Source organism: Protobothrops mucrosquamatus, unplaced genomic scaffold, assembly GCF_001527695.2.
Source record: "Protobothrops mucrosquamatus isolate PMUCROS unplaced genomic scaffold, P.Mucros_1.0 scaffold1761, whole genome shotgun sequence".
NCBI lineage: Eukaryota > Metazoa > Chordata > Lepidosauria > Squamata > Viperidae > Protobothrops > Protobothrops mucrosquamatus.
This window is the reverse complement of record NW_015387901.1, coordinates 127,582-140,257: the sequence shown is the minus strand read 5'-3', so window position 1 is coordinate 140,257 and position 12,676 is coordinate 127,582. Positions and strand designations below refer to the sequence as shown.

Genomic DNA, 12,676 nt, shown 5'->3' with positions numbered 1-12,676 from the left:
GGTCTTCTGATGCTTGTGGTAAGATCATTGGGTAAGAAAGACCATTCTGATTACATGGAATATTATTGGACACTTTCTTCAAGGGTTTCTGAGATACTCATGTTATTCAGAGTACAGGCAAATAATTATAAAAGAAAGGCATGCTGTGTTCATAAGAAATACCTTAACAGATGAGGTTTTTGAGTCAAATTAATCGGCATCAGTTTCCTACCAACTACAATTTACACATTACAACTATTAACTTTATGCCTCTGAAAAAATCAGTAGCATGGCATGAAAATACAAGCTGTTCCTTTCTGGAGTTGTGGGAACAATATCAACAATCCATGATACAAGAATCAGCACCAAATGTATATTCAGAAAAATCTTCTATACAAGATGTACACAATTTGCAAGAATGTTTGCTATCAGGGAAGGGTTTTCCTCAATTGCTACAACTGGGGGATGTTGAGGTGAACTTTTTTTTAACCAGTGTGTTTTGGACCATGAAGGTCGATGTTATGGTTCCGGCTAATGAAACACTTCAAAGAACTTCCAGGCATTGATTTTCCTAAAAGTAATTTATTGTTACAAAATGTCGGCACAGGCATAACTAAGTTGATGCTAAGATCTAAAATTCTCTTCCTCTGAGCAATTAATTTATCAGCATGTTCCCTCCCTAAATTTGCTGTCATATGTCATGTTCTCCTATCAGGTGGAAGGGCAGAGGTTCTCTTCTTTCTCCTCCCCCCCTACCATCATCTGAATTAACTTTAAAAATACCAGACAGTTCTGCATATTTTGTCAAAGCAAGAATATACAGTATTTGCAGCATTGACATCTGGCCCCCCTTACAAGAAAGACAGATCCTGTAATGTAAACAAAAGCATATGTTAATGACTCGTTTTCGGTTTGTTGGGATGTTTCACATGAAACCTTTTGACCAATCTGTCAGCTTTCACTTCACTGGATTTCACCCAGGTGGCTTCAGACAACAGGTATCCCTTCCATTGTACTGGGTACTGCAATTTCCCTTTAAAAATTCTAGAGTCAAGAATACATTTTACTTCATAGTGGGTCTGTCCCGCAACTACGAGGGGCCTAGGTGCCTTCTTCGGAGGAGGTCTTAAAGTGGAGTCCCGATAAGGCTTCAACAAGCTACAATGGAAAACTGGGTGAATTTTCCCTAAAAGTCTAGGGAGTTTTAGTTCTACTGTGACCAGGTTGATGATCCTTACTATGGGGAAAGGCCCCAAGAATTTTGGTCCCAATTTCTTGCTGGGCAATTTGAGGCATAGATATTTAGTTGACAAATAAACCTTTTCCCCAACTTGGAATGTTCTTTTTATCAGCCTGCCTTTTATAGGTTTCAAAAGTCTTTTTTAAAGCAGTTTTTGTGTTTCTCCAAACTTCTTCCCCTGAATCTTTACCAGCTCCTCTCAAGGTTAGAGGCAGTGGACGGAGTTCAGAACCCCAGGTCATTTGGAAAGGATTTGTGATCTTAGCATGATGTTATGGTTGCAGCTAATGAAACACTTCAAAGAACTTCCAGGCATTGATTTTCCTAAAAGTAATTTATTGTTACAAAATGTCAGCACAGGCATAACTAAGTTGCTGTTAAGATCTTAAATTCTCTTCCTCTGAGCAATTAATTTATCAGCATGTTCCCTCCCTAAATTTGCTATCATATATCATGTTCTCCTATCAGGTGGAAGGGCAGAGGTTCTCTATCTAGTGAAAGCTCCTTATGTAAAGATGATCTATTGCAGAAGCCAGATTGTGCAGACCTGAGGAAAACATATCTAGTGTCAACGCTGCAAATACTGTATAGCTTGCAAAAACAAAAACTGATTTTGATTTGCAATTGGAGTTGCATTTTTAAAAAATGCCCTCAACCCTAGGGACAAATTTGAGTTGCTTTGTATTCTTTGCAGAACTGAGGTGGGCCTTGAGAAGGGAAATGGGTTCTGCCATATAAGAAAAGAGCCAAACTGCTGCAGATTTTAAGATATAAAAAAATATTTAAGATATTTTGTTTCTTAATCCTGCCCAATTGCTTCCAAGACCGTAGATACAAAGACTGAAAACCATAGTTTGGGAACTCTGTGGATTCTATGGGACCAACAATTGGTCCACAATTCGCAGAATTTACACGTATAAACTTGGAACACTTTTGATCTGATGAAGTAAACCAATTCTTGATGTTCTTGCAAAGGGCTGTTTATGTGCGTGCACCGTATATATATCTTGTCTTCAAAAATACAGGGTAGTCCTTGACTTATGACCACAACTGAGCCCAAAATGGGCATTTTAGCCCATTTTATGATCTTTCTTGATACATGGCATCGGACCTGGCTATCTTCGAGACCGCCTCCTGCCACAGATTACCTCCCACCGACCTGTACGCTCCCACAGAGTGGGTCTCCTCGGGGTGCCGTCAGCCAGACAGTGCCGGCTGGCGACCCCAAGGGGTAGGGCCTTCTCTGTGGGAGCTCCCACCCTCTGGAACGAACTGCCCCCAGAGATCAGGGTGATCCCTGATCTCCCTTCCTTCCGCCGCGCCCTCAAGACGTGGTTGTTCCAGCTCGCGAGACTGGCCTAAGGGATTTTAAAGGGGTTTTAATTACTTTTAAATTGGACGTATTTAAATATTTCTTTTTAATCGATTTTTAATTAGATGTATAACATGTTAGCATTTTATCTATTGTCAGCCGCCCTGAGTCCGCAAGGAGAAGGGCGGGATATAAATGTAATTAAATAAATAAATAAATAAATAAATTTGTAAAATGAATCGCTGTAGTTGTTAAGTTAGCAACACAAATATTAAGTAAGTCTGGCTCCCCATTGCTTGTCAGAAGGTTGTAAAGGGTGACCACATGACCTTGGGATACTACAACCATCATAAATATGAGCCAATTACCAACTGTCTGAATTTTGATCACATGACCATGGGAATGCTGCAATGGTCATAAGTGTGAAAAACAGCCATGTCACTTTTTTCAATGCCATGATAATTTTGAACAGTCACTAAATGAATAGCTGTAAGTTGAGGACTACCTGTATATACACTTGGATGTAGGAGATGACCAAGCTGTGCCCGAGGGAGGGGTCAAACATGTCATAAGTCACGAGTCCCTGCACCACTGCAAGAGATCTAAGTCCAGCCCACTTTGAATGTCTCTCTTATCTCCCGCTCATTTCCCTTGACTGTCAGTTGGCCAGATTCTTCTAGAGAGCTTAAGCTTGCAATAAATGTTTGTATTCATTTGAACTGCCTGAATCTCCTTATTTTCCTAGTGCTTGACAATGGCTACATCTTATCCTACTTCTGCTGTCAACCCACTCAGGAAAACTGCTGAAAAATGCTTCTGAAGTGACAATCTAATATGTATTTCCTGTCTGATGTCTTCTAGCTGGAATTCCAGCCCCAGTTTACTTTGGTGCAATGATTGACAAGACTTGCTTGAAGTGGGGCACTAAACCCTGTGGTCAGAAAGGATCTTGTAGGATATATGATGCAGTACAATATAGGTGAGTCCTACCGCAATCCCATGGCTTCTGAGAAAGCCATCAAAATGGCTTTCCAAATTGTTGTAATAATGAGTAGCTTTGGATAGAATGGGATTATTGTGTGTTTACTACCTGGTTCAGCTCTGGGAAGTCCTGGGGGGGGAGGGGGGGAAAGGGAATAGATATGTATATAAACTGATGTATTATGGATTTATATATGTGATACTTTTTTAAGGAGGTGCCCGGTGGATGCCCCAACTGCACCAGATGGGATGGTTGAGAGAGGAAGGAAAGTAGGAGAGAGGGAGGAAGGAGGAGAGGTTGAGGTTAAGGAGGAGGAAGGTATGGAAAGTGAAAGAGGGGGGTGCAGGGGGGCACCGGACACTTCCATGAATGTATTGAGTAGTGTTATTTTTTTTTGGGTTGATATTGTGATTAATTGCATCATATTTATGTTATTGTTTCTAATTGAAAAATCAATAAAATCTTTAAAAAAATGGCTTTCCAAATTAACACAGTGGCCACATTCAGATGAAATCAGTTCCAGCAAGACAATAGAATTTCCCAACTGACGATTCCCTGGAAATTAATATGGATAGCAAACTCTCAGGGATTTTCCAAATCGACTACTAAATAACGATTTATCTTGAGAACCGGTTTGGTGTAGTGATTAAGGCATCAGGCTAAAAACTGGGAGACCGGGAGTTCTAGTCCTGCTTTAGGCTTGAAGTCATCTGGATGACCTTAGCCAGTCATTTTCTCTCAGCCCTAGGAAGAAGGTGGTAAGGGCAATCACTTCCGAAAAACACGGCCAAGAAAAAAGTAGGGACTAGTCCAAGTAGCCACCAAAATTCATAACTGACTTTCAAGCACTTTTTTTTCTCTCACACAGATATTCTTTCTATGGTCTAACAATTGCCTTGAGAGCGCCATCTTTTCTGCTGGGTTTCATCTTTTTCCTGCTTCTGAAGAAAAATATTAGAGAACAAGAGGCCAAGAAAGCTGAAAATGAATGTCAAGAAGGCTTGTCTCTGAATGAAGAGATAAAACTAAAGGATACCGGACTTTCAGCGTGTCGTTCAGATGCAGACATGAATACCTGCCTCTAGCAAAACAAACGGAGTGGTAGACCAAGAACTGTAGGGAGCTACCAAACTGTTCCTTGTAACTCTGAGAACCATTGTTGGCCGTAGCAGCTGCTGAAAAATGGCAGCATTGCTTCCGGTCATCTTTGAGAGGAAAAGTTGCCCCATATTCCTTCAATATCCCAAGAAAAAAAAAAGTATGTGTTTCTCCCGCCCTTTTGCAAAGCAGAACTTTGAAAAGTAAAGGCCTTATGTGTGGCCTTATAAAAAAAAAAATGACACTTGATTATTGGTTGCACTGAAGTAAAACAAAACGTTGAATTCTGGAACTGACACAAAAGGGTAATTTAATCCCAACACTCAAATATTGCAAGATTCCTAGATACCTGTGATATTTGCCTCAATTATGTGGTTCCTCTCTATAAATAAATAAATAAATAAATAAATAAATAAATAAATAAAATATAATAATAATAATAATAATAATAATAATAATAATAATAATAATAATAATAATAATAATAATAATAATAATAATAATAATAAAAAGTTGGAAGGGACCTTGGAGGTCATCTGGTCCAGCCCCCTGCTCAGGCAGGAAAGCCTATACCATTTCAGTCAAATGTCTGGAAGCATTTTTCAGGGGGGGGGGGAAGGAAGTGAAGAAGAAAGAAAGAGAAAGAAAGAAAGAAAGAAAGAAAGAAAGAAAGAAAGAAAGAAAGAAAGAGGGAGGGAGGGAGGGAGGGAGGGAGGAAGGAAGACCCTTAAGCTGGTCCAAGAATTTATTTCGTGCTGTGATGAAAATCTCTTTTGTGTTATATAACCAGTAACTAATCTAGCCTTCAAAAGTACATTTTGATCTAATGCAACAATCTTGCCCTATTTTGAAAAAACAACAACAAACAAACCCAAAAACAGGTGACTACTTGAAACTCATGTCTAAGCATGATCGTACATGTTAAAAAAAATCTGTTGTTTTTTTTAAAGCTACAAAATGATCTTGTCAAATCATGGGGCATTCCTTTCATTATTTTTGTCCTAAAAAAAAAGAGGCACTTCCTGTTCCTGCCCACCCTCCCCAATTAACAAGGAAGAAATAAAAATCCTTGAAAGGTGACCCTTCTTTTATTTGAAAGCTACTCTATTTTGAGGGCTTTTAGCACGTTGCAGTAATAGATCAGGAAATGAAAGTATTTCTTGATGGAAGGAGGAAAAAGCAGAGCCATTCCCACAATGCACAATTAGATGGTGTGAGCTAATTTCCTTTTTTTAAAAAAAAAAAAAGGTATGATTTCTCATCACTGTAATGACACAACATTAATGCTGCTAAAAATGTCAGGGGGAAAAAATAGAGTCAAACCAGAAAATCAGCTGGTTAAAATTATTCTCTTGAGAAGTTCTTCATTAGTTTTTGCAACAGATCCATTAGCAAAGGATGTTGAAATCACCGCCATCTTGGAATCTCAATTCCCCCCCCCCCCCTGGGTACAAATAGTTTCCCCAAATCTTTCTTCTCTCTGTGGCAGGGTTCATATTAACCACAAACTACTGTGTGAAAACCACAAGCTGTTGTGTGAAAGCTATTCTGTGAAAACCAAATTATAAACTAACCACAGGAGGTTAGTTTATAATTTACACAATCATTTCTGTAGGGCAGACTGGAATTAAAATGCTTTGTAAACTATGGATCAGTGTGTTGTGTAAACACAGCTGAAGTCTCTCCAACTTACTTAACTGAAAAAGGTGAAAACAGCTGTAAACTCATTAAAAAAAAGTCCAAACAATGAAGTGATAGAAACCAAAAACATAAGAATTGGTCTTTTCAAGCCTGTATTTACACAGTGCTCTAGTCCAAAATGTCTTGTGGTTAGTTTATGGATTATTTTGTTATGTGAATCTAGCCAATCTGGAAAATTTAGCTTACAGTTCAGTCAAATAAACAAACACAGAATATTGGGTTAATTTAATTAAACCAGAGTTCAGTTAACTAAGATTATTTGCTGGATGTGGCAGTCATTATCTCTTGAGAGAAAGGCATGACTTTTAGTGTCATCTCCTGTTGTGGCACCTTCACAACCACATGCATACTCCACACTGCAATAGCCAGCAATTTGCACAGTGATTGTCTCTAGGAACTAAATTAGCCAGCAAACTTTACTTGTGCAAACTTTGGGTAGAGCAGGGGTGCCCCACCTTAGCAACTTTAAGACCTGTGGACTTCAACTCCCAGAATTCCTTAGCCAGCATGAAGAATTCTGGGAGTTGAAGTCCACAGATCTTGGCACAGGTCACCAAGTTGGACATCCCAAGCCAAAAGGGAAGAACATTTTTCAGAAGGGAAGAGTTTCATGGAAACTTAGCACTGGAGGAAGACGAGGAGAAGTTGTTTAAATCAAGAAAACTATCTCCTCTCTTTTTTCATTATGATGCAACATAGAGTTTGCATTTTGTGTTCCAAAACCACATCTTCCTTTTCCAACTTCCACTTCTTTGTGCCAGAGTTGACATGGCATTGCCCAATTTTAACAACCCCATTGTTTATGAATTCCCAAGACCACTATGTTTCACCCAGGAGTCATATCACAATCTCAGTTGGATCATTAATTGGAGCTCCTCAGATATCTTCTTCAGGATCTAAGACAGGGGCGTCAAACTCACAAATCACGTGATGTGTTGCAATGTATCACGACTTTTTTTCCATTGCCGGCAATGGGGTGGGCGTGGTTTCGGCATGACGCATCTGGCTCGCGGGCTGGCAGTTTGACACCCCTGATCTAAGACCTTCTTGAACTTTGAGTTCCAGATTCTTCTTTCTGAAGCAATATTTGATGCTAAAGTCAATGTCTAACTCCAGCGACTGGCAATGCTTTGGCTCGGTCAAGGAGTAGTATGGTCGGGAGCTCCACAGTTTGTTCATGATAACTCCATAATTTGCAGCCATTGTCTGCATGAGCATCCAAGATAATGTTCTTTGACCTTTTCAAAAAGGAGTGTCTCCAGCAACTTGCATCTCCTTGTGAGAGGACTCTTCTGTCTTTGGACTGATATTGGACAACTTAGTGTCAAGTACTTCTCCAGTTTTGATGCCCTTCGTCATTTGATTGCTTTGCCTGCAACGTTTTATGATTAGAGTGCAAAGGATGATATAAAGAAAGAAGCTTCCAAATCTTAGTGCAGCAATGACCCCCAGGTAGACATTTCTAGGAGAAAAAACAGAGGGAGAACAAGCTGAGTTGGAACAAAGCAGGAATGATTCCTAGAAGAAGAGGACTAGCATTTTCACCTTTGGAGATCAATAATGTCCTTAGTCTTTCAAAAGAAGCCAGAAGATTCAGAGCCTATGGTATTCCTATATCAGGCAATCATGTTTTGTCCAACAATGGTTTATTTAATAAACCACAATTGAAGAGGTCCATATTAGAATGTTAACAATGGCTAAGTTCCATAGTGCAGTCTGCTTAGTTTGGGTCTAGTATGTGGTGTGAACCTAGACTAAAATTATGGAGCTGCACTGCAGTCTCTCCTCCTCCATTACTAATTGTGCTCTCATATTCTTTTTCTTTCCTGTCCTTTTTTTCTGCAATGTTCTTGCCCTTGACCCTTCCTTCCTTCCTGCCTTCCTGCTATCCATCCATCCATGCATCCATCCATCCTATATTGGCTTTCTGTCTTCCTACTTTCCATCCATCCATCTATCCACACTCTCTTTGCTTTTCCTTCCTTCCTTCCTTCCTTCCTTCCTTCCTTCCTTCCTTCCTTCCTTCCTTCCTTCCTTCCTTCCTTCCTTCCTTCCTTCCTTCCTTCCTTCCTCTCCCTGAAAGCTATATTAATACAAATAAAAGACTTGTCAACATGTAACTATTCAATGAAAGGTCTTCATCCTTATTTAAGGTGTGAAAGCAGATTTATTCATCCAGACCCAACACAACCCGAGGAATACACAACACAACCCATTTTAAACCATAGGTTCTTTTCTTCCTTTGAGGCTTACCTGAATGCTTTGGTATCATAGACTCTGCAAGCCCCAGATCCACCACAGGTTTTCACACCCCATTTCAAGCAGGTCTGGTCAATCAAAGCTCCAAAGTAAATCGGGGAAGGGAGCCCCCCTGAAATAGGGACAAGAGAGACAAATATGACAGACTTGACATACACAGCAAGGCTTGAGGGAAACAAAAACTCAGTGGAAGAGTATGTGCAGTGAGAACCTAATGGCTCGAGTTAAACTCCTAAAAAAGAAACGAGGAGTAGGAAGTGCGAAGGATTTTAGTTGGAGCCATATTTCCAGACTGTGCAGAGACTTCCGGCCTGTATGTATAGATTATGTGGAATGGACATCCTGTTCTGACCCCTGACCCCCTGTCACTGCAAATGACATCCACAGGCACAGTTTGACCCTCCGCTTTCAATATGAGGTTCTCCTGTATTTATCACCACACCAGGCGATAAACTGTCTGGCTCAACTGCTTCGCAATCCTCAACTTACAACCATAATGGAGTCTGACCATTATGGTTCTAAGTCATGACCGTCATAAAATGAGTCGCCACATGGCCAGACCTATTTTGATGACCTTTTTTGGGATGGTCAAGTAGCCACAATAGTTGTAATGGAAACCCATTGTTCATTATGGACTATTTTTGCTGTAAAGCAGAAATACAAAACTTTCTACAAAACATCATAAAATGTAGTCATGAGACTGCAGGATGCTACAAATGGAAGTAAATACAGGGGGGCTGCTGAGTGTCTGGCATACAGTCACTTGACTGTGGGGGTTGGGGGGGGCGGAGAGCCATCCAAACTTTGAAACCAGGTCATAAGTACCTTTGGGAAGGTCTGTCATAACTTTGAATGTTTGCTAATGGATCGTAAATTGAAAACTACTTGTAGATGCTCATTTGGTGCCTTATACATTTTCTCCTTTGTTAAAAACTTTACTGGTGGAATACTGAGATGCAAACGCTGGTCAGTTCGGGGATCAATCAGGACAGCCATCTTGTTTCTTTTTAAAATAACCCATTGGGTTGATTAACGGTTTAAAATTTATTTTCAAAGAATGCAGACGGGGGCTCCCCTCACGAAATGTTACAAGTGATGTCAGCATCTGTGACTATTGCTCACTGATAACATGGAGGACAATGGTAAAATAATGAAATTGATAAATGGTTATGAGCCCCTCCTCTTTTTTATACTGTTTGTGTGATGGGGAAAAAAGGAGCAGGGTTTTGACTGTGCTGAGGAGATTAATTTGGCCACCACTTCCCAATGGATTCTCTTGGGATTCTGTCAATCAAGAGAGCTTGACAGGGGAAGTGACAGCAGCAAAGAAATTGTCCAATGGCAGCTTGCAGTCTGGACCAAACAAGCCCAGCCTTTTCAAGAAATTGCCAAACTGCCTTGGTCCAAAGTTTTGCTTAAACTGAGTTAGATTTAAGCAATCATGAGCACAAAAGAAATGTAACGGAGAGAGGTGGCTGTGCTTTCATCAACCAGCAGCTTTAGAACAGCTCTCCTGAAATTGGCGTTATCAAAATGACAGACAATTGAATCCAATACATTTAGAAGACAGAGGATTGTGTCTAGTATGTTACTCTTAGGATACCACGTTACTCAGTTTCTCTCCAAAATATTGAGCATCTCATGGCTAATAAATAAGGTTATCTGCTTAAAATCTAAAATGAAATCTGGAATCTATTTACCAAGGACTCTTCCACACAAAGCTTCGATGCCCACAGCAAAAGATTTCAAATCTGGTGACACTGATCTGAAAAAGATGAGGAGAAGTTCAAAAGTGAGCTTAGACAAGGAACATTGAAATGAATGAATTCTAGATGGAAGATAAAAAATAAGATTGTAAATATTGGTTGGAAGTCACATTTTTTAAATTTGTGCTTCTTTTTCTATCATTTTTCCCTGTTTCTGTCTTTTTTTCTTTTTTTTTCTCTTTTGTTTCTTTTTCTTTAGATTTGTCTCTTAGCAGGGAAAAATCTTAATAAAAATAATACTAAAGAAATAAATGAAATCTGAAAACAAGCTAGTCAGCACAATTTCCTGGTATGGCTCAGAGCTGAAACCAATTGGAATGATGTGTAATCAACATCAATGCAGTCCTGATTCAAATTAAGCACAGACTTAAAGTCCATTGGAAAAAAAATATCCTTAAATGCTTGTAAAAATAAATAAATGTTTTATTCTTGTCCTATTTATTAACGCCATTTTAATCTTTGTAGCATTTTATAGAATGATAAAATTTTATTTTAATTTTTAAACAGTGCTGTTACTCATCCTCAAGTCTCTGAATTAAAAATTAAATAAGATATGTATCCGGAACACTACATGTTGAGGGGAATTGTGACAAAGGGAATTGGGGTCATTTAAAAATTTGGAAATGATAAATATTAAACGTTTAATTTAAATTAAAGCTGGGAAAATTCATAAGGTTATTGATGGTCCAAAAGATGGAATGTTAAAATTAATAAGACATATAAAATTATTGATAAATGTAAAAAAAGCTATTAAGTAGCTGAAGTATACTAATTTAAACAAGAGACAGTATGTATTAAGGGAAAAGAGAGAGGAAATATTGGCTGTAATAGTTGGAGATTTGTATTAATAATATTTGTATTATTGGAATTATTGTAACTCAGACACCACGTTGCTTTTCAAAGATATAATTGTAACATTGGAAAATTAATAAAAAGTTTAAAAATTAAATAAATACATGTGGGCAAATCGCAGTGATGTAAAATTACAACTTTTGATTTGGAAAAATTGACTTTTGTAACAACAGTATCTTTCCACAAGTAGAAATTTCACTGGGAACTGTAATAGCAGTTGTAAAATGTTTGATCATGTTCAATTTCTACAATGCATTATAGATAGTCCTTGGCTTATGACTATAAATGGAGCCTGCTCTCATAAGTCATGACAGCTGTAAATCAGGTTGGTCATGTGATCAACCTGATTTTAAGACCTTTTTTTGCAGCTGTTGTTAAGCTGAAGCTATGGTTGCCAAGCCATCACGGTGATCTTAAAGCAAACCTTGGATCCTGTGACATTATCCTGGGATACGTATATTTACCTTCCTTCGTTAAAACAACACAGTCATTAAACGAATACTGTAGTTGTTTGCTGTGGGTGCAGTTTTACTGAAAGCCAGAGGTAAATGCCAGTTTTTGGCAAAACTGTCATAAAATGTGAGCCTGCACAATGGTGGTAAATGCAGCCTTATTGCTGAGTGCCCAGTTTAGTCACATGAGCATGGGGAGGGGGGAATTGATGGAAATTTGAATCCAGGTTGTAAGTAGCCCCAAGACAGATCTGTCATAACTTAGAACGATTGTTAGGCAACTGGCTATATGTTGAGGACTCCCTCTACTATGAATAAAAGGCAATAAAATACAATACAATGTTTGAAATCTGAAAACTGCCTTTTGCCATCTAGAAGGAATCTGCAGAAGAAGCAATGAATGGAAGGGTATGATTTTTGCAATGTTTTTTCCAGCATTCATTTTTATGGTAAATTCTACAATTTTACACCCAGTTTGCCCCCCCCCCCCCCAGCTTTAAAAAAGAATGAAAATGTCTTCACCTAAACATAAGCATATATGTAGGTGTTCCTCCCACAGAGAAGATAAATGCAACTATGGACAACAGCACTAAAAAGTAAGGGAATTCTTTTGCACAATTATCCCTTGGACATTGACCCAGAACTGCAGAAGAATTACCAGCTCCTGACACTCCTACGCAACTGCAGTTTTGAAATACCTGCAAGATAGAAGAGAAATGAAGTAAATGCTCGGAATGGCCCACATTTCCAAATCTCTATTTGTGTGGTTGTAGGCAAGCAATGTAATTAATGGTTTCTGGGAATGTTAATCATTTCCAAAGTAACAGAATAACTGAGTTGGAAGGGACCTTGGAGATCTTCTAGTCCAACCCCTGCTCAAGCAGGAAACCCTATAACATTTCAGACAAATGGTTGTTCAATCTCTCTGAGCTTGATTGTTTTCTTGCGGATGTTTCATTACCCAACTAGGTAACATAATCAGGGCTAGAAAGGAATGGCTTATTCTATTCTATTCTATTCTATTCTATTCTATTC

At 38.9% G+C, this 12,676-nt stretch overlaps 2 protein-coding genes across 2 annotated transcripts in view; one reads left to right on the top strand and one right to left on the bottom strand.

Annotated features, from left to right (window-relative positions):
• Window positions 1-4,641, top strand: part of LOC107293894 (solute carrier organic anion transporter family member 1B3-like) — a 19,224-nt gene extending 14,583 nt beyond the window's left edge. The window contains exons 11-12 of the mRNA XM_029285488.1: window positions 3,388-3,510; window positions 4,382-4,641. Coding sequence (XP_029141321.1) covers window positions 3,388-3,510; window positions 4,382-4,598 — 340 coding nt within the window. The 3' untranslated portion in view covers window positions 4,599-4,641. The remainder of the gene's footprint in view (window positions 1-3,387; window positions 3,511-4,381) is intronic.
• A 2,913-nt stretch (window positions 4,642-7,554) lies between these two features.
• LOC107293893 (solute carrier organic anion transporter family member 1C1-like) overlaps window positions 7,555-12,676 on the bottom strand; it is a 22,073-nt gene continuing 16,951 nt past the window's right edge. The window contains exons 10-13 of the mRNA XM_029285487.1: window positions 12,164-12,339; window positions 10,272-10,336; window positions 8,566-8,683; window positions 7,555-7,774 (exon numbers count right to left, since the gene is read on the bottom strand). Of these exons, the coding sequence (XP_029141320.1) occupies window positions 7,555-7,774; window positions 8,566-8,683; window positions 10,272-10,336; window positions 12,164-12,339 (579 nt within the window). The remainder of the gene's footprint in view (window positions 7,775-8,565; window positions 8,684-10,271; window positions 10,337-12,163; window positions 12,340-12,676) is intronic.